This window comes from Entelurus aequoreus, linkage group LG04 (genome assembly GCF_033978785.1).
Source record: "Entelurus aequoreus isolate RoL-2023_Sb linkage group LG04, RoL_Eaeq_v1.1, whole genome shotgun sequence".
NCBI lineage: Eukaryota > Metazoa > Chordata > Actinopteri > Syngnathiformes > Syngnathidae > Entelurus > Entelurus aequoreus.
Genome location: NC_084734.1, coordinates 62629022 through 62655124, shown reverse-complemented (window position 1 = coordinate 62655124; position 26103 = coordinate 62629022). Strand labels below are relative to the sequence as shown.

The window sequence follows — 26103 nt, the reverse complement described above, 5'->3', positions numbered from 1 at the left end:
AATACCTATGTGATTCAAGATGGCTGAATCAATGTTAACAGTCCGTCCACAGCTTTGTTATGATCACAACCTACCAAAGAGTAAAATAAAAACGATGGCTTTGTAGCAAGCATCTTCATTGCATGAGTTGTTAACAAGAAAATGCATTTGTGTCAAAAGGATGACACACTTGGAGGCAGACTACAGTTTGAGTTAATTTTGCAGTAAAGTTGTTGACTGGATACAATTGCAAAGATGCAAACAAGTAAAAGGATTGTCTGAAATGGTACCAATTCCTGAAGGGACTGAAATTGGACGTGAATGAGCATAGTTTCTTCTTCTGTGGCTAGGAAAGCTTTTCACAGGTGGAGCTACAGCCCAAAAATGTAAACAAATGTCAGCCACTATGCTCACTCCTCTTGCCAAACACTCTAAAAGCTTTTAATCATTTTGTTTGGTTGAACATGAAAGGGATTACACCATGCATGCCTCACTTTCTCCTGAGGTATTATGATGATATTACAGTGGATGAAAGCCTATTGAATTCTGCCATTACCTAACCGCTCCTTGAAGTCATCAATAAAAAGCAATTAATACTTGTATCACACCCTCAGTGGAGTAAAAGCATGTTGTAATTTACCCAAACAGTCCTCATAGTCTGTTTGAAGAGGATTGAAGAAGGAACCAAATACATCTTTTATTATTCCTGATAAAATACTAAATAGACTCAAGATGCGGCATAACTTAGTCCCGCACAAGAGGCAGTGCAGGTCATCATGTAAACGGAGGGTTACTGGTTGAAATCCTGCTTCCTCCAACCCAATCACACATGGATGCTTCACTGACCATGATGCAGACCTATGACCTATATCCAGTCCCTGGGCTTTGCATGGTGGCTGCCCGCTGCTTCCCTAAAGAAGGATGGGTTGAACGTGAGACAAAATAAAATATTTTCTTCTTTTTTCTGGAGTTAAAGAATAAGGAGCTTAATGACTGACCGTACAAGGCAGTAATAAAACCACCTCAGTCCCAGAGGGATACATTGTACATTTGGTGGTGAAGGGAATTGAACACGAGCAATTCTTCAGTGTTAACCACTTTGAACTGATTGACCTAAGTCTTCATTTAGTATTCATGCAGTAACATTTATAAACTGCAAGAAGCTTGTTTGCATATTACATATTTTTTCCGACATGAAATCAGACTACTGACTGTATAGACTTTTTCTTTTAACTATTGTCAAAGTTAACACGTTAACTAAAAGTTCCTTTAGCGGCACTCATTTTTTTAACGCGCAATTAACGCGCATGTGTCCTCACTCCTTTTTGACCCTCGGGCCATTCCGTAGCGTGGGAAATGGGGCGGCATGGCGTAGTGGGTAGAGCGCCCGTGTCAGAAACCTGAGGGTTGCAGGTTCGCTCTCCGCCTCTTACCATTCCGTTGTGTCCTTGGGCAGGACACTTCACCCTTGCCCCCGGTGCCACTCACACCGGTGAATGAATGTTGAATGAATGACAGGTGGTGGTCGGAGGGGCCGTAGGCGCAAATTGGCAGCCACGCTTCCGTCAGTCTACCCCAGGGCAGCTGTGGCTACGAAAGTAGTTTACCACCACCAGGTGTGAATGAATGATGGGTTTTTAACATGTAAAGCGACTTTGGGTACTTAGAAAAGCGCTAAATAAATCCCAGGTATTATTATTATTATTAAATGTAATGGCATTCAGTTACTGTTGAAACACAAGCTTGAAAATAGCGAGCAGAATTGAACAAAGAAACGGGGAAATTATGGAAATGTCGGATCCAAAGCCATGGCAAGTTGTTCTCCCGACAATTAAGACAATTCTATCCTCCATTGGAGCGAAAACGTGCTGGCGCACTCTGCTGCTTACAGAGAGATGGAGCTTCACTTCCGTGTTTGGATTACAGTTGAGTACATTGGTAACATAAAATGAAGATTGTTACACTAACTACTTTAGTAAAACAGAAAAGAAAGACGGTAAGCAGGAAGAGTAGAGTAACGTTTATTGGAGACTTCAACGTCGTCAAAACATGTAAAGACACCTCTTCTCAAACCAGTCACACACTTCCGGCTTCACGTGTAATATCGTCCTTATGTGTCAAATCCAGTCTGTCTAGCAAAACAAGATGAAAAATATCTTACATCACGATCATGCTTTGTCAAAGATGTTTTTTATTGTAATATGTGATAATTCTACCTTAATAAATGTTTTCTGGCAGATTGAAATTAAGTGTATATTCTTTTATAACTTGTTTTGAGTATTAGCCCGCAATCACATAATATTTAGCAGGCGGAATCTTCCATTATAATAATAAATAGAGTAGGTTAAAACATTATCAGAGATATGAATACATTAACTTGTACAAAAGTGTACAACATGCAATCTACAGCATACCAGAAGCATTTATTTTGGTAGAAATATCACAGATTACATTACCAAAATCAAATCATGATCATATTAATGTGTGTAACTGGTATCTAAACATGGAAGTGTAGCTCCTTTCCTCTAATTGTAAGTGCCCCTACAGCAGAAATACATCAATGCACTGTAATATTTATTTTTATTCTAATTAAAAGCAAGTTTATGTTCAATTTGTGTTGAGTTGTTTAAAAAATCATAACGTTCATAAAAAACATTTCACAAAAACAAGCTAATAGTCCAGTCATGGTAATAAAAACTTGAAAATTATCTGTCATTTGCTATGTTTGTAAGTTTTACTATTTAACTAAAACAATTCATACTTATTAAACCGTCCCATGTGTGGTGTCTGTAGGAGTATTTTCATGCATATTTGTATGTGCTATTATAATGAAATTAAGCGAGCATCGTTAGCTTTAGCTAATATGCTAACATGTTAATGCGTGTCTGTGTTAGTATTATTAACTTACAATGAGTGTAAATGGGGGAGGGAGGTTTTTTGGGTTGGTGCACTAATTGTAAGTGTATCTTGTGTTTTTTATGTTGATTTAATCAATTTAAAAAAATTAAAAATTAAAACATCTGTTTTAATTTTTTTTTAATTTCTTGTGCGGCCCTGTACCAATCAATCCACGGACCGGTACCGGGCCTCGGCCGGGTGGTTGGGGACCACTGATTTAGAGAACTCTCCGTCTGTGTGCGTGTCAATATATTTAAACTGTCACTGTAAAGCGCTTTGAATGTTTAGAAAAGCGCTATATAAATCTAATACATTATTATCATTATTATTGTAAAAATATTAGACGTATTGTCTATTCAGCAATTATTTTTATGATTTTATAGCTGCTGGATGACCTTGTCCAGGGTGTACCCCGCCTTCCGCCCGAATGCTGCTAAGATAGGCTCCAGCGACCCCCTGCGACCCCGAAAGGGACAAGTGGTAAAAAATTGATGGATGGATGGATGGATGACCTAAGGGGCCGATTTAAAGAAGCTAAATGTATTAGTTTACGTGTCTGCTGGCGTGTTTTTTGTATCATTTGCTTTTTATCTACTATATGAAAAAACATCTTTAATTAGCATTTTCTTGAGTCTAGACGCACCATCACAACACAATAGCGCCTCCCAGAGCACATCTTCAGCGTGCTAAAAATAAGTTCTGTTGTCTAGTCTAATATAGCCTAGAAAAGGTGGTAGATATTATGTTTGTGTGCTGCATGTCAAGAACATGACAAATCATCATATAATGGCCTGAGTGTGGCGGGAAATGAGTGTCTCCATGGTGACATCCGAAAAACATGCAAAAACCTCATTTAAATATGTTGATCTGTACCACTTATGCACTTGTTATCAATTGTAAACTCAGTCTTAGTAGATCATCCGCAACACGCACACTAGTAATATACACAAGTGTATAGTTTGCACACGCTATTTAGCACGTGTTTCTTGGATATTAGTATATCAAACTCCTGGTCTGCCAGTGAAAATGAAGACATAGTAAAAGGAAGTGGTGTTGCGAACTTAGCAGCTTTGTTGCTGTATTTAGCGAGCAAAAAGACCCCTGTTCATATTATTTTTTCAAAACAGGCGACATCTTTCGGAGACTCTGACATGACAGCATGTGTTGTTCTTCTCAACGAGCAGTGAGTGCTAATGTGCCCCGCCCATCTAAGAGCACTCACAGGTGGCTCTGTTTTGCTTGAAAACGCCAAAAAGAACCGACAGAATACTGTTAATTTGTAGTTTTAAACTAAATAAAAACAACTACATTTTATGCCAACATATGTGTGTTTGCTGCTGTGACAATAGAGTTAATTGAATCCTTAAAGGCCTACTGAAACCCACTACTACCGACCACGCAGTCTGATAGTTTATATATCAACAGTGTTGGGACTAACGCGTTACAAAGTAACGCCTTACTGTAACGCCGTTAGTTTCGGCGGTAACTAGTAATCTAACGCGTTATTTTTTATATTCAGTAACTAAGTTACCGTTACTACATGATGCGTTACTGCGTTATTTTACGTTACTTTTAATGTAGTATAAAGTGTGTTTTATCGGAACGCTGCAGTGTCGTAGTTCTGATTCTTCTTGTGTCACAAACCGGAGAAGAGAGACCTGCGCTCTGTGTGTGTGTGTGTGTGTGTGTGTGTGTGTGGGTGTGTGTGTGTGTGTGTGTGTGTGTGTGTGTGTGTGTGTGTGTGTGTGTGTGTGTGTGTGTGTGTGTGTGTGTGTGTGTGTGTGTGTGTGAGTGAGTGTGAGTGTGGGGAGGTGGAGGCGTGTCTGATCATGGCGGAGCCAGAAGTCGAGTTTGTTAACATGGAGATATTTTCACTACTTTTCTTTTGTCGCGCACAAAGAAAATACAATTTTAGTTAAATGTAAATTTTGCTTTGGATCAAAGATCCCATCTACTGCCCAAAACAGCAATTCAAATCTGCTGAATCAAGCTACATAAGCAACATGCTTCGACGTAGCTAGTAAAGAGAGACAGAGACTCCGATGCCACTTCACCTCCACCACTTAAGGATTAACTCTGCCTCTGCTCATCATTCAGCACTGAAGGTACACACTCTGGCAATCAATGTTCCCTCTAATTGTTCATGTGTGAGCAAAGGCAAAAACTCCCTGAGCATTCAGTGGAGCCCATGTGAGCAACATCAGATGTGCACACTGTGGCTACACCAGCAGCACACCTGTCCCAAACCTGACTAATAACAAGTTTAATCTCCATCCATCCATCCATCCATTTCCTACCGCTTGTCCCTTTCGGGGTCGCTGGAGCCTATCTCAGCTGCATTTGGGCGGAAGGCGGAGTACACCCTGGACAAGTCCCCCACCCATCGCAGCTAGGGCCAACACAGATAGACAGACAACATTCTCTTATTATTATAATCAAATGACAGCAGTCATTTCCTTTTCTAATATAAGTGTTTAGGCCCACTTACCATGACAATAACAACAAATATTGTTTTTCATGAACTGTGTACTTGTATTGTTTGTCTGGGTGGAGGTCCTGCTTTGGAAATAGTTTGTACCCCTTTTAGTTTGTAGCCCTTTCAGACATTGCATTTAGTTCCCATTAAAACATTCACATGTTGCACAATGAGATGTAAGCAGGGGATCATGTGTACATTCCTGCAACTTCCTGTTTGTAAAAAATATATTTTTATTAGTATTTATTTAATATACTAACAGCATTTCATGATTAATATTTATAAATTAAGATTCCTAATAAATGACACTAGAATAAGCTCACATTTGATTGGTAAATCATAGAGTAACGACCTGGGATGACACTTTATGTGTGGTGTTGGAGTTGTCCGACTTTTTGTGTGGCTGTAAACGCATCACTGGCTAAGTGCCATATGTGCATGTGTTGGCGCAAGTGAGAAAGAGCGAGCAGCTGCTGTTGATCTAACAAAGTTGCTTTTGGTCTGGTTTGTACTGCAGAAAATGACCACTTTTGCTAGATATCATTTTTTTTACTAATGTTTTGGTGATGTGTTTATGACAGACAATAAAGAGTTTTGCTCAGTAAAGTGATGGATGGAATTCATGTCCTCAAAGCGTCTCGACAGACGTTACAATATTTGAACAATGATGACGAAAACTGTTTTCACTGTTGTGTCCGTGTTGTGTCGAAAATTGTTATGCGCTTATTTTTTTATTTGATTTTGTGCGTGGCATAGATTTGCCGTGCGCAGAGGACGCTTGAGCAGTGCGCAATTGCACAGGCGCGCACCTTAGAGGGAACGTTGCTGTCAATTCTCTTATATACTCTTTCATCCTAGACTTCTAGAGTGTTTGACTATCACATCACTCTAAATGTATAGACTATAAAGTTCACAAACATAAAGAGGGATTCTAGTGGGCCAGGCCAATCTTTCCTTATCTCTAAACTAAAACTGGGGAAATGTGTAGAGTGTTCTGAGCTTCAGACATGATTTTGTGTCAGAATTCTTTGGAAAAAATGCCTGGTTAGGCTTTGTGTATGTAGTGTGTGCCTTTCTTGCTTTACAGCTATGTTGTTATTATGCTGTTTGTTACTTATGTATGTTATGTTGCAGCTATTTAAAATAGTTTTGTCAATTTGTTCTGGCCAGAAACAAATTGGCCTTTGTAACATATCTTTGTCTTTGTGTGTTGTATGTAGAGCACATTGCTTAGCAGAGTTCAGTGATGCAAATGCATGTCAAGTTGATCAACACATTGTATTATTCTCCAGTGCAATAACAGTACTGAAATGAAGGCTAAAGGGCATTAATGTGAGCTTTAAAAAAAAAGAAGAAAAAAAGAAGTAACTAAATAGTTACTTTTCAAAGTAACGCATTACTTTTTGGTGTAAGTAACTGAGTTAGTAACTGAGTTACTTTTGAAATGAAGTAACTAGTAACTATAACGAGTTACTGGTTTTCAGTAACCAACCCAACATTGTATATCAATGATGAAATCTTAACATTGCAACACATGCCAATACGGCCGGGTTAACTTATAAAGTGCAATTTTAAATTTCCCGCTAAACTTCCGGTTGGAAATGTCTATGCATGATGCGTATGCGCGTGACGTCACGACGGCAACGTAAGTATTCGTACCCAATGTGTCACCATACAAACTGCTCTGTTTTCATCAAACAATTCCACAGTATTCTGGACATCTGTGTTGGTGAATCTTTTGCAATTTGTTTAATGAACAATGGAGATTGCAAAGAAGAAAGTTGTAGGTAGGATCGGTGTATTAGCGGCTGGCTGTAGCAACACAACAAAGAGGACTTACTTGGATAGCAGACGCGCTAGTCGATGCTAGCCGCCAACCGCATCTGTGATCGGGTGAAGTCCTTCGTCGCGCCGTCGATCGCTGGAACGCAGGTGAGCACGGGTGTTGATGAGCAGATGAGGGCTGGCTGGCGTAGGTGGAGCGCTAATGTTTTTATCATAGCTCTGTGAGGTCCGGTTGCTAAGTTGCTAAGTTAGCTTCAGCGTCGTTAGCAACAGCATTGTTAAGCTTTGCCAGGCTGAGAATTATTAACCGTGTAGTTACATGTCCATGGTTTAATAGTATTGTTGATCTTCTGTCTATCCTTCCAGTCAGGGATTTATTTATTTTGTTTCTATCTGCATTTGAGCCCGATGCTATCACGTTAGCTCAGTAGCTAAAGAGCTTCGCCGATGTATTGTCGCGGAGATAAAAGTCACTGTGAATGTCCATTTCGCGTTCTTCACTCTCATTTTCAAGAGGATATAGTATCCGAGGTGGTTTAAAATACAAATCCGTGATCCACAATAGAAAAAGGAGAATGTGTGGAATCCAATGAGACCTTGTACCTAAGTTACGGTCAGAGCGAAAAAATATACGTCCTGCACTGCCTCTCTAGTCCTTCACTCTCACTTTCCTCATCCACAAATCTTTCATCCTCGCTCAAATTAATGGGGTAATCGTCGGTTTCTCGGTCCGAATCTCTCTCGCTCCATTGTAAACAACGGGGAATTGTGAGGAATCCTTCCTCCTGTGACGTCACGCTACTTCCGATATAGGCAAGGCTTTTTTTTTATCAGCGACCAAAAGTTGCGAACTTTATCGTCGTTGTTCTATACTAAATCCTTTCAGCAAAAATATGGCAATATCGTGAAATTATCAAGTATGACACATAGAATGGATCTGCTATCCCCGTTTAAATAAAAAAAAAATCATTTCAGTAGGCCTTTAAACATAAATGTTTTGCTTTTCATATTTTTACTCACTTTTTCCAAATACGTCATGGCAAGTTTTACTAGTTTGACAATGACGTCAGCCCACCACTGCCACAAATAGATTGCAGTCCTGTCGGAAACACTGATAATGAAAACTACTCCTACTACTTTTATTACTACAACATATTGTTGCTTTTAATCCTTGACAGATGCACTTTTATACTAGTTGCAAGCTTTTTATCATGTATGGTAACACTTTAGTATGGGGAACACATACTCACCATTAATTAGTTGCTTATTAACATGCAAATTAGTAACATATTGGCTCTTAATTAGTCATTATTAAGTACTTATTAATGCCTTATTCTGCATGGCCTTATTATACAACCAGTAAGCCATTAACTAAGAGTCTTCCCTCAATAACCTCAGAATTATCGCTTATTAGTAACCCTAACCCTAACCCTTATATGTTCCCCTAGTGTCCAAATAACTCTAAATGAAGTCTTTGTTACATTAATAAGCAACTAATTAATAGTGAATATGTTCCCCATACTAAAGTGTTACCTCATGTATTTATAAGTTATGCATGTTATTTTGCGTGCACCTCCATTCACTTGCCTCAGATTCAAAATACTCACTTTCTCTTTGGCTGAAAATGTTCACAGACTTATCTTGTGCTCTGCACACAATATTGTCATCCCATTTCACTGTGTACATTTCTCATGGGGAGGTTCTGCGGACCATTTGATGCGGAATAACGAGCAAAATGAAAGTGAAATAAAAAGAAGATGAAACTGCCCTCCATGTTCGTCATACCAAAGCATTTCCTGCACAAAGCCGTTGGAGCTATCATTGCACATTGAGATATAGCGGACCTGTGGGGCTATAAAGCATCACTTGCCTCCTCTCCGTACTCTCAGGTCCCCTGCTAAGTTCAGTAATAGCGTTCCAGTGATAATCCACACTGTTATTGTGCGCTCATACTTTGGCTGCTGGCTGCTTTGATAGAGCCCTCACTTCCTGTGCCACCTTAGAGATAAGATGGTGACTGTTTTAACCTCAAAATGCAGCAGATTATTTTCCATCCTCCCTTTGACCTGATATCACTCTCTGCTTCATGTTATGCTTTGCTGTTTGCACACATTTTTTTGACCAATTAAATACACTTTGTGGAAGAAAAAGAGAAGCGGAATTAGAATGCAATGGAAGTCGGAGTTTAAAAACACATAATACCTGGACTTTACTATCGCACTTCAGTTTAAAGGACAATAAGAACTATTTATACCTTCATGAGTTACCGTAGTTGTCACAAATATTCTGTTACTATATATATATATATATATATATATATATATATATATATATATATATATATATATATATATATATATATATATATATATATATATATATATAGTTGTCACAAATATTCTGTTACTATATATATATATATATATATATATATATATATATATATATATATATATATATATATATATATATATATATATATATATATATATATATATATATAAATATATGAAATACAACTTCACTATTTATGGTTTATTTAATTATTTTGGAATTGTATTATTTATGGAGTATATTGTGAACAAATTGAGAACAGGAAGTGAACAAAAGTGTTAGCAATTGCTATGAAATGGAAAAGGGATAGGATTAAATAAGCTCTGCTTCTTCCTACTCCTTTTTGAACGTGTTGAAAAGAGAACCTGGAAATCTTGGTAATATGGAGATGTAATAGTATGCATGTTTGAAAACAACCAAACCGTAAACCACCTTTGTGATAAGTTATTTCATAAAATTAAAAAAAAACAAGACTCAAACGGTTTCTTTACAATAAAACAGTCTATTGTCATCTATTTTTATGTCTGACTTTATTTATTTGTGATTCTCTACATACTGTACAGTATGACTACCAAATTTTTTTTTTTTCATAAAAAAAATAATGTAAATCCAGTCAATCTGTTCCAGACCCCCACAAATATTGACACAAAACACATTTTATTGAAAATAATTATAGTTTTATATTACTATGCTACAGGCATATACTTGACTCATTAATATTTAACATCACTTTTACTTTAAGGACTCTTGTTGCCAAAGAGGGGGATGAGCAGAGACGGAGAAGGGCACATGCACGTCATCTTAGTCCTTTGCTTGAGTCATTTATGGAATTTGTTAGGGTTTCTCTCCTTCTGTTTAATCAAAGTGCTGATACTCACAACTTTCTTTGGCCCCTTTGTGGCTTATTTTTAAGTTGTACTCAATACAAAAAAAACACAGCACCAATGCCTAGAATTATTTGTTTGGGCACTAGATTCCGCAGTCTGATAGCCAGCAAACAGACTAGTTTGTTACGTGCAATGTTTGGCCGTACGATACCTTAGACAGCATACCTAAACCAGGGCAAACAAAATATGATGAACATTTTCAACAAAAACTAAGTCATATGAAAAGTGGGGCGTACCCAAACCGAGGTACTAATATACTAGTTTATTGCAGTCTATTTGTGTTTCTGGCTTACAGTATGTAACTCTGTATTTGTTCGTGTAAGCAAGCTCTTGTATTCCTGAACCTTTGAAATCAACAAGGTGAACATTTGTCAAAACATGCTCCCTTACTGTATTGCCTGTTCTGTTATTAAATCCCAAAGTTTGAGCCAATCAGTCGGATTGATGCTAAATCTGTCAATGCTCCATGCACTCAACAGCACACCCACATTCACTTCCAGGTGTTAAAGTGGATCGCCATGACATTTGGTAGGCACCTTTAAAGGCCTACTGAAATGATTTTTTTTATTTAAACGGGAATAGCAGATCCATTCTATGTGTCATACCTGATCATTTCGCAATATTGCCATATTTTTGCTGAAAGGATTTAGTAGAGAAAATCGACGATAAAGTTCGCAACTTTTGCTCGCTGATAAAAAAAAAGCCTTGCCTGTACCGGAAGTAGCGTGACGTCACAGGAGCTAGTATTCCTCACAATTCCCCATTGTTTACAATGGAGCGAGAGAGATTCGGACAGAGAAAGTGATGATTACCCCATTAATTTGAGCGAGGATGAAAGATTCGTAGATGAGGAACGTTACAGTGAACGACTTGAGAGGCAGTGATGGACGTATCTTTTTTCGCTCTGACCGTAACTTAGGTACTAGCTGGCTCATTGGATTCCACACTCTCCTTTTTTTATTGTGGATCACTGATTTGTATTTTAAACCACCTCGGATACTATATCCTCTTGAAAATGAGAGTAGAGAACGCGAAATGGACATTCAGTGCCTTTTATCTCCACGACAATACATCGGCGAAATGCTTTAGCTACGAGCTAACGTGATAGCATCGTGCTTTAACTGCATATAGAAACAAAAAAATAAACCCCTGACTGGAAGGATAGATAGAAAATCAACAATACTATTAAACCGTGGACATGTAAATACACGGTTAATGCTTTCCAGGCTGGCGAAGGTTAACAATGCTGTGCTAACGACGCCATTGAAGCTAACTTAGCAACTTAGCAACGGGACCTCACAGAGCTATGCTAAAAACATAAGCTCTCCACCTACGCCAGCCAGCCCTCATCTACTCATCAACACCCGTGCTCACCTGCGTTGTAAAAGATGTCCAGAATACTGTGGAATTATGAAATGAAAACAGAGCTTTTTGTATAGGATTCTACGGGTACCATAACTTCCGTTACTCTGACTTCGTCACGCGCATACATCATCATACCGCGACGTTTCAGCCGGATATTTCCCGGGAAGTTTTAAATGTCACTTTATAAGTTAACCTGGCCGTATTGGCATGTGTTGCAATGTTAAGATTTCATCATTGATATATAAACTATCAGACTGCGTGGTCGGTAGTAGTGGGTTTCAGTAGGCCTTTAATCAAACATTGTATCAGGGAAACTGACGTATTTTGCCACTCTTTCCTGGCGCTCTCCCATTTTAATATTAGATTTTTCTGTATTTTTTTTAATGTACTTGCAATTATGTTGGGAAAAAATTGTTTTCCCTATTTCCATAAATGTAATTTTTCAAAAGCCATTGTTGACAGCTACGGCTTTTTTGGACTGATAAACACATGTGTATCGATTACCATGAAAAACGTCTCTGCACTTGCATGGACTGGACTACAGTAATTGGCCACAAGACATTAATCATTGGACTAATGATTATGACGTTTTGAGGATATGTTTTACACGTACATAATATGTCTGCTAAAGCACTTTGTGCACAACCCATACAGAGCGCCACACAGGGGCGTCGCTAGGTTTAAAGAACAGTGGCGGCTTAGCCCCCAGGAGGTACCTGTGATGCGAGCGAACGAGAAATTTTTTTTGCCCTTGCAAGATCTTTTTGCTCACAACTTATTGGCACTGTATTAAAATTACACAATGAACACTGAAGACATCTAAACGGTTGCAAGTGTAAGTGTAAGAAAGCTTTAGTCATTTTTAGTAAGCATGAGATGGCCCAAACACATAAGGACAGAGTTGTTGCATGGAAAAGCTAGCAGGCAACTTGCAAATATGGAAAGGTTGCACAGATGACAGCAGTGTAAACAAAGTTGCACAACACTACAGAGTTGACCTGAAAACAGGGGAAGTTCCGGTGGAAAGAAATGTTCTTGCCTGGAAAATAGGTGCTGGATGTTGCACCCAAAGATATGTTGTCTGTACACAACCTCTTTGATTCAGAATTTTTGCACTTGCAAGATTTTTTTGCTTACTGTATTAAAATTACACAGCAAATACTGAATACATCAAAATGGTTGAAAAACAATATTGTTAGTTTCCTGGTATTAATGTAATGGTAAAGTATTTAGAACACAGGTGTCATATTCAAGGCCCACAGGTCACATTTGGCCAGTAGGGATGGGTAATATGGACTACCACAATAACCTGCCATTTACTGTGAAAACGATAAAAGTGAAGATACAAAAACACCCATAGAACCCCACCTTTTTGACTGTGAGTCTGTCAGTGCATCCAGTCTTCAGAGCCCTTAAACACTAATCTAAAATAATACTAAGGCCATTAAACAACAAACCTTTAAGTTTAAGTTGCACACCTGCACTGCAAAGCTTTAGTAGTGTGATTTGCTTATCATACGGTATGGAGGATATTTTTCTGTCAGCAATATTATAGACATTATGAGTTTTATGTGTGAATGTGAGTGTCAATCCATCCATCCATCCATTTTCTACCGCTTGTCCCTTTCGGGGTCGTGGGGGGTGCTGGAGCCTATCTCAGCTGCATTCATGTTGCCAGATAATGTCTCCTAATAGGTGCCATTTTAGGGTCCTTATACATACACCATAATAACACCCGTACGTTGAAGCCCAGTACGTCTGACTAAGGTAGCCGTAAACTCAGCGTTCGATCAAGAGGTGCGGCTTGGTAGCTTACCAAAATCGTACCAAAACATTATGAAAGATTTTTAGGCACCGTGTGTAATGTTTTGTGTTCTCAATTAAACATCAAAGTTTTGGTGTTGCTTACTTACGGGTACTTGCTTATTGAACAGGGGCTTCAACCTGCAGTGCACCCATATGTTTTATGTGTGACTGCCATCTACTGGTCAAACTTATCATTACACCTTGTAGCACATACAATTGCTTTGAGGTCGGTAAGTACAACCAGAATTAATACATTCACTAGGTGCACCAGGTTATAAGGAAGACTGTTGATTTTTGAGAAAATTAAAGGATTTTAAGTGCGCCTTATTGTCCGAAAAATACGGCAGGTGCTTTTACTTTTCATTTTTGGAGTGTTTGGGACAAAATAAGAGACTGTATTTATCTGACATTGACAAAAAGTCTACATGCCTTCAAAAGGAACTCAAATATTTACTCATCTGTTGTTTTCTTGCAGAGGCCTTCGACTTGGTGCTGCGCCACGGTCGTAACTCCACGTTGGCCATGCTGAAGTCAGAGTTCCCCGCTCTGGGAAGCGGAGCCCAAAGCTCAGTGGGGCAGCTCTTCTTGGACATGTCCCTCTACATCCTGGGCTCAGACTCTACAGTGGACCACATGGTGGCAGTGCTCTATGGCCGCTTTTTCCACCTGGCCTACCGCCGCCTACTTGGAGGCAGTGGGTCTGTATCTGAAGAGTGTGCTAGAGAAGCCTGGAAGGACTCAGGAGCTTTTGGGCCGTATCCCAAACTTATGATGACCCGTCTGTCCCGCTCGCTCTTAGCAACACGCGTCTTCCTGCAGGCGTTGAATCTGGGCATCGAGGTGGTTAATACCACAGACCACCTGCGACCCAGTCGGGACTGTGGCCGAGCCCTGATGAGACTGTGGTACTGTGCGCAGTGCCAGGGCTTGCTGGGGCCTCCAGCCTGCAGAGGGTTCTGTCAAGCAGTGATGCATGGCTGCCTAGGAGGAGCGGTTGAGGTGCAGCCTCATTGGAAGACCTACGTCGATGGCTTGGGGAGGTTGGCGGCGGCCATGAGTGGGGAGCAGGACATGGAGGCTGTGGTTCTCAGACTGCCAGCTATGATCCGACTGGCTCTCAAACACGCTGTGAATGCACGCAGCCGTCTCAGTATTGTGGTGAGTCCTGCACACACACACACACACACACACACACACACACACACACACACACACACACACACACACACACACACACACACACACACACACACACACACACACACACACACACACACGCACGCACGCACGCACACACACACACACACACACACACACACACGGCACGATAATAGCCCAGAAAACAGACTGACCGTAGCAGCTTTGTGTTTAATGAAGCTGGATTTAACAACTCTAAATTTAATGAGGGAAACAGTTATTTTACTGTCTCAGTGGTTATAAAATAAAATAATTCAAGCACATACTCACCAGTCACACTTGTTTGGACCAAAATAAAAAAAATAGATCTCCTTAGAGCCAATGGTGTGCACATTTTGAACAGATAGAGTTATATTTTTATTACTGGATAAAAGGCTGCACGGTAAAAAAGATATCATGCATACGATGAGGATAGCTTTTGTAATGACTTGACGACGTCTGCCTTTGTCGTTTGAGATGCTGTTTTTGTCGTTTGGGATGTCTCAAGGAGTGCCATACACACACACTCACGCACACACACGCATACAAACACACACAGGCACAGGGACGGCACTTTAATTTCTTCATATTATTTCTGTCATTTCAATGGCGGTTCATGTCTCTGGTTCCCTGTTGCATTCACATTTCAGCTCAAGTAAACCCAGTTACAATTAAAGCAGACTAAAGTCCACTTCTCCAAGCATTCACGGTCCGCTTGTTTGATGCTTGCTCGGGTTAAAGCTGCTTAATAAACTGTTATATTTTACCTTTGTGCCTTAACGTCATCGCTTGTTTATTCAGCCATCTGGAATCCCACAACCAATACCAAATCTTGCGAGACACTCTGGTCCTGTAAGACACATTGACTTGGGAAAGTAGTCCCATTTTTTGTATTGTGTTATCAGTCCACAATGCCAAAACAAAGTACGGTATGTGCATTTTTTTTGGCATTTTCTTAGGTGCCTTAAAAATCTATTGGACATAAGAACATTTTGACTGCGAGGAATTTGACAAAGAGGGTGAAATACTGTGGAATACCAGAATCTCGCTACAATGTACAGGAAGTCTGCATCAACAATAAGTACCATTCTTTAAAAAAAAGAACAAATCAAAGAAGCTAAGAATGCAAAAAGGTTCAATTGTCATCAACTTGAACATGTAAGACAAAACAAATCAAACAAAGCAGCTTGCAAATCTCCCTGATCTTAGTCAGGCCTAAGATGTCAGTGACCTTTCCTACAGGAAAACAATGAACTGCATTATGGTAATGAAAAAGTAGTACACAGAGTATATTTTATAGAATATTCTTACAGTTCACTACCCAAAGATTGTGACCATAAGTGAGGGTAGAAACGTTGATCTGTAAATTGAGCACTTTGACTTCCGGCTCAGTTCACTCTTCACCACAATGGTGTGATACAGCAACTGCATTACTGCTGATGCTGTGCTAATTCGCCTGTCGACGTCACACTCCTGCCTTACCTCACTCATGAAAAACATCCCATGATACTCCTCCACTTAGGGTAGATACTTTACCCCAAACCCAGTACATTTCACTCAAATGGAAATAAAAGTGTGTCCAGTGCAAACACAATAATGGATGAAGGGATGGAACGTTATTGTCATCCCACTTAAAAAGTACGAGATTACATTTTCAGTACAAATCTATCCAAGAACAGAAATACAATTACAGGGTAAAAAGAACAGGAACACTGAGTCGTCACATAGCCGTAATAAAAAGGTAATACAAATGGTAAACATGGGAGGATGAGGAGGGTAAACTAAACTAAACTAAGGAACTAAACTAAACTCCTGGGGGGGTTAGTTAGAGACCGGGAAAAAAACCTTGAGCAAACCACATACATATTACGACATACAACTGGAGACTTGCAACAAGGGGTGAGGGAGCGGACATCCGGTCAGGAGCTGCCACCCACTAGGGCCGCTGCTCCGATATCCGTCCCACCACGTGGGGTGAAGCAACAAAGGCATGGGTTGTGGGGTACGTGTGTTTGTAGCGTGTATTATCCGTGGATGTGAATGTGTGCGGAAGACTGCAGATAACCTCTGTTCCGCAACCTTAGTGCACAGCCAGTCAGTCCAACAAAAGTCAACAAAGCGAGACAGGGAAAGAGTTTGCTGCACTGTCCTCTACAGGACTCTTGAAGCAACAACCCTGCCAGGTTGCTTGCAGCCAGGGAAAACAATCCAAATTAGAATGTTGAGCGAGTGAAAACAAATGTATACTTTTCACTCTGTCTATTTATGGTCCCCAAATTCATACTTTGCCATGCAGAGCAGATGGTGTCTCCAAAAGGTTGTCCAGTTTGCAATTGAGTCCAAAATCACAAAAGTCTGAGTGCCCCCAGCTCTGCCCGCATCCTCCAATCATTTGTGGCAGCTATTGGGTACCCTGAATGGCTGCCAGCATCTTTCACCATGGCAACGCTTATTCCAATCAGTTATCATGATTCTGAATGGGTAGATATCTTCAACGTCCTTGACCGAAAGGGTCACCCCGTGGCACTCGGCTTCTCCCAAGAGTTCTGTCAGGACAGGTAGAATATTCCAAACCCGATATCTTGTCAATGTCGCTGAGAGGCCAGTTGCTAAATTCCATTGTTTGGATTTTGGAGGGCACTGCAAAAAGAGGCTACAAAGAGGCAAGACCAAACAATGAAACGACAGGAGAGACAAGGGAGAGGGAAAGGGTAAGCGTATGCCTTCGATGAGTGCCAGAGGGAAGGTGTAAACTAATAATAAATAATAAACATAATACAAAACAAACATTTTCCTTTACGAATAGATGTTCTGACTATGCAATTAAAATGGAGCCTTAAAGACTTTCTGATACAGTTTTTGTACTGGATGGTTACACTTTCTCTTGTATCCTAAACTATGTTCTGACCGCTGAGTTAAAAGCAACCTTTTCCGAGTCATAAAGAGGATGAATGGAGGAAGTGACTTGGATCATTATTTTAACAAGCATTTCTTTCCTTGCTGCAATAAAAGTCTTGCCAACAGCGGTGACCCGTTATGTGTGTGTTCTATTGCGCATAAAAGTGTCAGGTTTGTTCAGGGCCCACAAGTGAAGTCAGGGAGAAGTGCCCATGAAATATGAAGGCATTTTTCTACCACAGCAACAGAGCTGGATGTGTGTTTGCGCTTGTATATCTGGTGAACTTTTCACTCTCACACCCTGAATCCCCACAGTGACTGGGTTTCCACTCAGAAGCCATCATTTATTAACTCGCAGGTTGACCTCACTTACTTCGCATCCTGAGACGCTTTCTCTCTCTCTGTGTGCAAGACCCTTATTTAAAATGAAATGCCATCACAGTTCCAGTCAGCACACATGACTTTAAGCTGTGACCATGACACAGATTGGTTTCACTATAGGATTACAGCTGCTACAGTGTGTCAGTGCATTGCTGCGTTTTGTTTGTGTTCCAATGTAATCTTGCTGAGACATCCCATGCTCAGGGCTGTCGTTGAAGGGACGGGACAATTGTTTCTCTTTCAGCTAATATTGTCTACCCAAAATGTCACCGGAGAAATTGATACTGCTTGATGCCTTCACCCCATATAAACATTTTAAAAGTGGGCAGAAATAAGTGGGAGATTACAGCATACTTACTAACATTTTAACTTAAGTGGGTTTATGTTTCAGCGCATCAACTTCTAATAAAAATAAAGTGTGAGGCTTGAGCCTTTTGAATGCAGAGCAGTGATTGGTTAACTTTACTTCAAGGGATATGATCAATTAAATTAAATGACTTGCAACATTGTCCGTTCAAGTGTGCTTAGTCCCTGATAGAAATTATTCCCATTTCCTGGTGACCCATTGATGAAGACAAAGGGTAAATCCCGCCTAACCTTATCCTTGTCCACACACACACACAATAGTCGTTTAAGACCCCCTCCGCCCCTCCGTCCGCCGGCGCAACGCGACCTTGTACGCATGCGCGGAAAATGCGCACGTCATAGTCACCTTCAGTGTTGCTTTGTGTGCAAGTTCTTAAACTAAATTTAACTTATCTGAACAATATCCAGTGTTTCAATTAACTGGAATCCAGTGTACTGTGGGGCCCTATTGTAGTGAATCACACCTGAGCCATCATAAATTAATCAAATCTTTAATGGACATGTAAAAGTATACAATGTGACAAAGAACATTTTATAACAATCAATCTAGGGATCTAGATATCTGGTCAGGACACTCCTCACTCTTTTGCCGTCACCTTCTTTGTCCATTCGTTTTTGGTGACTTTAAATACCCTGGACCTAGACGTTGAGTCTGCGACATACATGGCGGACAATAACTGATCCAGTCTGCTTTGCCAGTCCAAATGTATTCAATGTTTTCCGTAGTCTTCACTCGACGGCCAGGTAATACAAAGCACACGCTTCCTTTTTTTTTTATCACAGCCAGTTTTTCGGTAAGTAGAATCACAGCTGACCCGGACATTCGAAAGTTCTCTTGCCGTCTGAGATGTGTAGTATCCGAAATAGCTGCAATCGCGCTTTTCCTTTACTTAAGGTATTCATGTGTGATTTCCACAAGCGTCTGTACATTTAGAAGGTCTGGATGACTCGCCTCCATCTTTCCAGTGGTTAGCTCCGGTTGTTATGAAGCTGGCTGTGGCGCATTCTTTCTGACGTCACTTCCTGTGGGGGGCGCGGTTTTTCTGACTTCACTTCCTCTCCAAACTCAGTTTGTAAACTATCAATCAGTCCATACAAAGCTAAGAGCCAGAGATTAAAGAAATACACGGCGCACTTACCCGTGTAAAAAAATTGTCTTAGGAGGGGGACCTTAAACGATAGATTTGTGTGGCTGAAACGAGGCTAAGGCTAAATAATTATTCGTTTAAGGGGTTAGTGTAGACATAGCCTAGACATAGCCTTAATTGTCCTGCTTCCACACTTACATTTACATTTTGAGTTCATTTCTGGTGGTGTTATGGTGCATGCTTCTGCCTTTCATTGCAGAGGGTATAGGTTCTTTTCCTGGCCCGGTTTGCATCAAGAAGAGTATCTGGCGTAAAAACAAAGTCACACTGATTCATGAGATTGAGTCACTGTGCCGCCACCTGACAGGTGAAAGCCTGCAAATGGAAAAAAAAGTGCATAAGTGTGTCCCAACTAGAAGTACGGCAAAATGTGGTGCACCGTCAGTACCAGGATGTTGCACTCAGTTTGTGGCGGTAGAGCTTAACCACCAGGCATGTGCAGACATTTGCGGAACAAGTTGTCAAGCCAGACAAAAAGGGCACCGATTGCAAAAATGTTTGGTAAAATTAATATTATTATTATTATTAAGTTAAAAATTGCAGCAGGATGTTTTCAACTTATATAGTCAGGGCCGCCCCACGCTAAATTTGGGCACTAAGCATTTTATTTCGGGACCTTCCTCAGACCTATTACAACAATTTTTCACACCTTTTTATTAATTTGAAATGATTTTTAGACTTTTTTAATCAAACCTAAATTTTATTTGATCCATGTTTTGTACTAAAATTAATTCATGAGAAATATATTGTTCAATAATATTTTGTTTTCATTCAAAACAGAGCCCCTCACAGATCACGTTGCCCTACCCCGCACGTTTTCTGGATTTAGGGCGGGGCAGCCGTGTATATATTAAGCAATACAAACTTAAATCATAAAATTTATTCATAAAAAAAAGATAATGTGTACAGTAGACAAATGTATTATTTTTTTCTGAGTTGAAGTATAAGCAGCATCACACAAATAATATACCACAATATATCTCACCAAACTGTCATAGCTCAATTTAAGATCCACCTTTCCTCTCAATAATTACAATCTTAAATTGTCCAAATTGTAGAACAGTCAAACTGTTTAAAAAATATTTGCCTGCCCCCAGCTTTGCCCCTCAGAATAGATAGCAGTGGTTCAAATGCTTTATTGTATTCCTATTAACTGTTGACATTTTATAACTTGCCCAGTTGAAGTTTAGCTCAAAAGCTAATACTGAAAAATTTACAGAACTGTTTTTTTTTAATAATATGTGCTGTCTTTGTATTAAATAAATGAATTAAATAGAAACAAGGGATGTAGGTTTGAGCCCCGGTCAGGGTATATCCCACTTATTATTATTATTTTCATTGTTTTTGAGCACTGTGAAGCAGTTTGGAGAAGAATTCTCCCAATAACTCACAAAAACATAGTTGGGGGAATTGATTACAGAGAGTAAATTTTATGAAGTGAAAAAAATTGGCCTCCAGCAGGAAGGGCACTTTTCAAAAGGGCAGGAGCTTGAGCACCACTAAGGGTCTATCTGTGCACGTGCCTGCTTACCAGCCTCAATCATCGCTATGTTTTGTACATGGCGGAAGAAGAGGAGTGAATAAATATTACAAGTTGTTTACAACCAATTGGTTGGGACAGCACTCCACTGTCAAAATCTGCACCCTCAAGGACAAAGTGTGTACTAACAGAAGTATTGTGGATAACATTTTTGATGATTAGTAGATGTCAAGATCAGTGAATATTTGCACTTGCAAAAGTCGTCTACAGGGTGGACTCACCGGTTGCTCAAGATGCCTAAACTATTTTGGTCATGTGTCAAGCACCAGCAAATCAAGAGGACTTCTTCAACAGACTTATCACGCATGATCAAACATGGCTCCATCACAATGATGGAAAGACTAAAACCCAGTGAAGCCATAGAGGCATTGTCACTCAATTTGAGACCAGCATGCATGGTGTCGTGAGGATGGTTTTCCTGCTAAAGGTTACCACAATTACCAGGGCATACAGTACAAGCTTCACTGATGCATACATTTCCAGAGGCCATCAAAACCAGGAGGCGTGGCATCCTGACCAAAGGGTGTTCCAATATATCGATTCATAACGCACGTGACGCCCACACGGAAGCAGCGTTGCATTAATTGAAATCTTTCCTGACCCCCATTTTTGAATTGCAATCACCTAATTTCTGAGATCAAGTCATGCCTTCTGGCTTCGACAGCTGTGTTCTTCACAGCTTAATAAAGCGGTGGGAAAAATGTGTCACCCTTGGCAGTGCCTATGTAGAGTAAGACCAATAATATGTGCCAAGTGTCAGTCCATGGGAAGTGGGTCAGGGGAAGTCTTAACATGAAAACCTGATCTAATATCTGCCTTTGTTGTAGGATCACCTATAATGTTGTCTAACACCGATGGAGCAATGAGTACACCTTGGGTATTGATTGTGTTATTGATAACATTACACACTGTATTTATTCAGCAACCATTTCTTTTTTGGTTCTTTCTTTTTAAAGTTACTCCAATAAAGCTATAAAGAAGATGTTTGGCTCGCAAGGCTCCCTACAGGGAATTTTCTAAAGCCTGTTTTGTCTTTCCTGCACAAACCAGGCTGTGTACTCTCACCGTATGACGTAAACATAAATTAAATGAATAAACTAATGATTTAAATAATTGTATTTTTATTAATTAATGTGCATTCAAGTAATTCAATTAATTAACACAATATTCAACTAATCAAATGAAATGTTTCAATTGCTAAATTAATTAATATATTGAATTAATTGATAAAGAAGCTAATCGATTAAAGCACCAAATTGTATTTTACAATACATAAAAGTAAATATTTTAAGAAGTTTTTCTATTTCTCTCAAGCTGCTGTGCCTCTTCATGGATACTTTGAAAACGGCTGCACTTAAGAGATATTGCAAAGAATAGTTATTTAGTATTATTAATTGAAAGAAAGGCACATACATTGTTGAATAAATTATGACAAATATACCCCTGAGCTTGGCTCCTTAATTACAACTAGAAAAGCACTCCGATAACGCAGACCTGTGCCAATCTCCCAATTGTAAAAAAGTCCGGAATGCAGATGGTGATCCGGATCACTCTCAAAATTTAATCATTTGCTACTTGTCTCATTTACGAAATTTTCTGAAAATGTTATTAAATGTGCTCATAACTTTTTGAGCTATCTATAGCGGAGTGAAACAAATTGATTAAAAGATTGTCAATCATCCACTGTCTTTGTCTCTGTGGGTGGAGGGGGAACCGCAAGCACAAACACAAAGAGGTAGACTCGTAACGTAAACGCAGGCCAGTGCGTCTAAATCATTTTTTGTCATGACCCCCCCTTTGGGACATCATTTTTTCACGTTTACATTTTTTCATTGTAAATTGAAATACAATTGAGAACCTGTTAATAACAATGTATGTATTCATCAGTACAAACCACTCTGTGCACCTACATGCCACCGAGCTAAAGACTTGTGTGTTGATTTCTCACATTCCCCCCAACACCTTAACATGCTTGCCCCATTATATAAGAAGTACTGGTCTGATGATTATAACAATTTTGTATGTATTACTATAAAGACTTGAATGTAATATACCTTTAATAACTCAAGTGCAGAATCAAAGTATGTGTACTATACATGTCCTCCGCATAGATCAGGGGCTCTCAAATATGTTCTTTCACGCTCCTTACAAAATGATTTCACACATCCCCTCAATTGAAATCCTAATGAGAACCTGACAATATTTATTTAATTATTTAATTATATTCTCATTATCGGTAAACTTAAGCGTTATGTATGTATTGGTCATATTTCCTGGTTGAGCCTGTTAAGTAATTCGAGCGAATGCTGCCACCTAGCTGGATGCTTTTGTATTGTTCAGGAATGAAAAAAGATGCTGTAAGTGTCTTGCCTGTCAGCCCCCCCTCATCATGCTGCCCCCCAAAACTCAACCATATATTTTTTTATTTATTTTACTAACTAACTAACTTACTGTCCGACAGACAAACCAACAGCAACGATTACATAGCCTTCTGGCAAAGGATAATAATCTGAACATACTATGCATATAATTACAACAACAGAAATTTAACTCCTTTTTGAATAAAAACAACAATAATGATAGTACGTGTTACCATTCAGTCTGACTAGGATTGGAACCCTGGTTGTCTTGGCCAGAGAACAAGCATCATCATTACCCATTGAACTAACCAGTTATCGACCATATTTCCCGTCTGTTTATGACCATTTTTTGTAGAACGATACGGTTTGAAATGAAAGGCGATGGTGAGCCTACTGAGGGATGACGACCTAGAGAATCAGTGCAACTCTGCCATCAAAACTCAACTCAGAACTCAAATATTGGTTTGTCGTGATGTCCAGCATGACATTGCTTGGAACTTGGAAGTTTTGCTTAAACATTTAAAAGCACATTTTTGTACAAGGCCAACCACACAGCTTGTTGGTGGAAATGTGTTGCAGCATAGACGTAATTTATGCTGCGAACTCATACATTTTTTTTTATATTTGAGGCACACTAAAGGCCTGATCTACTAAACGCTTATGTGTACTAAAACACATGCACACTTGATAGCACACGCAAAACTGATCTACTAAACGTGTGCAAAGTGGATTGTGTCTTTTAAGTGAGCAGAATAAGGTGTGCAATCCATTTTGCATCTCTGTCTTCATTAATATGTAAAATATATGCTGATCGTCAAAATGCCTACAATACTGGGAGGAGAAGATGCAAATATAGTAATTAAGCACGTGCAATGTGATTTATCAACACTCATCACTGTTTTGGGAGCAGACTGAGTTTTATTTAGCACGTGTCAGAAAGACTGACACAAATGCACACGGCTACAGGATCAGTGCTTGCGTTGCAAAAACAGACGATGGACAGATGAGAATCCTCCGTCCTACGTGTGTGTGTCAACATATTTGGACTGACGGATTTTAAAGATATTAGATACATAATCTATTCAACAATTATATTTTATAATTGTATAGCTCATGGATGACTTAACAGCTGATTAAAATGAATTCAATTGATGCACTTTGGTGTCTGCTGGCTGTCTGTTTTGTTTTGTTTTGTTTTTATCTAGAAAATATATTACTATAATATATTTCCTGCATTAAAAGAAATCTATCTTTGTGCATTTTCTTGTGTTTGAGTCATTCCAGGAGCACAAATGCGCTGGTGATGCGAGCCACAGCCTTGCACACAGAATTAGGTTCAGTTGGCATATATTTCTGTTGTCTAGATTACGATTCAGAAAAGGTGTTACAGATTACAGGTGTGTGCCCCTGGTTCAACACATCGCAAACAGGTAGGAGCATGGTAACATGAATGTGCAGAGAGATGACCAAGTGTCTCTGTGGTAAAAGCCTTGTATGCATGCTAAATTGCAGTGTTAGTAGATGCAACACGCCCACTAATAGTACACGCTATTTTATTTTCTGCACACGCTGTCTAGCATGTGGTATTTGGATCTTACTAAATCAGGTCCTAAATATGCCTGCGCATTTAAAGGGGTTGTATCCTGCTCAAGTCGGGGGCTTTCAATATGATATTGGATAATATGGCACTAAAGTCAGTTTATCTCAAAGGGTACCCAGGATGATTTCAATCTACAGGTATTTTAAAAACACTTCCATGTGGTCTAGATTACGTATATATATTGGATATGCTTTGGTATAATGTTGTGTAAATTCTGCACACGGTCACTTTTATAACCCATTCTCTGTATGTGTCTGCAAGATAGTTTGTGTTTGGAGGCATTCCCAGATTGCAAATTAAACCTCGCCCCAAAAAGTATCAGAATGTATCTTTTGACAATGTACACTATTAAATATATATTTTGAAGACAAACATCAGCACACTTTTTGCTCAAAACATGATACAAAAAACCTGTCATAAACATTATATAGATTCACCTGGTCACAACATTAGATAGACCTGCCACTCTCCAATCGATAGAGACTTCATAAAAAAACTATTTTTAGCAACAGTTATGTCACTGCATGATGCCTGTTAGGGTTACTATGAAATACTATAATATGTTGTCTTACCTTCTCGTGTTTCCTCAAACCAAGTCGTGATGTCGCCATCTGTTTTATGTCAGAGTTTAGCGGCTAATTCATTTTCGTACTTGTCCATCTCTACAAAATAGTTCCGTGTGAAACATCGTAAAGACAAAAAAAACAACCTAAGTATTTATTTTATAGACATCCGAGGAAATGGGAGGACAACAAACACACGCTTTCAGGCACCAGCCATTACAAACTCTTTAATCTGTGACGCAGAGGGAGAGGAGCTCTGCATACTAAAAATGCCCTTATTTTATTTTTTTATTTTTTATTTTTTATTTTTTTGATGTCCTGCCCAGCTTCTCTGGCAAATCATATAGTAGATGTAGATGCCCATATCGGCTGTTCAGATTTACTTTACAAAAGAGAAGTGTAGGATACTTCTCTTGTTGCCTTATTTGTATTTTGACTTTATTAAATGTATTTATATTATCATTTGGTGCAGGAGGGGATAGAAAGAGAAAAAAAGGAAGACAGAGGGGGGAATTGTGGGGACAAGAGGGGGATTAGACAG

At 39.4% G+C, this 26103-nt stretch overlaps 1 protein-coding gene across 4 annotated transcripts in view; it reads left to right on the top strand.

Annotated features, from left to right (window-relative positions):
* Window positions 1-26103, top strand: part of gpc3 (glypican 3) — a 331966-nt gene that overhangs the window by 175500 nt on the left and 130363 nt on the right. For all 4 annotated transcript variants that reach the window (XM_062045445.1, XM_062045441.1, XM_062045443.1 and 1 more), the window contains exon 3: window positions 14006-14688. In XM_062045445.1, the coding sequence (XP_061901429.1) occupies window positions 14006-14688 (683 nt within the window). The remainder of the gene's footprint in view (window positions 1-14005; window positions 14689-26103) is intronic.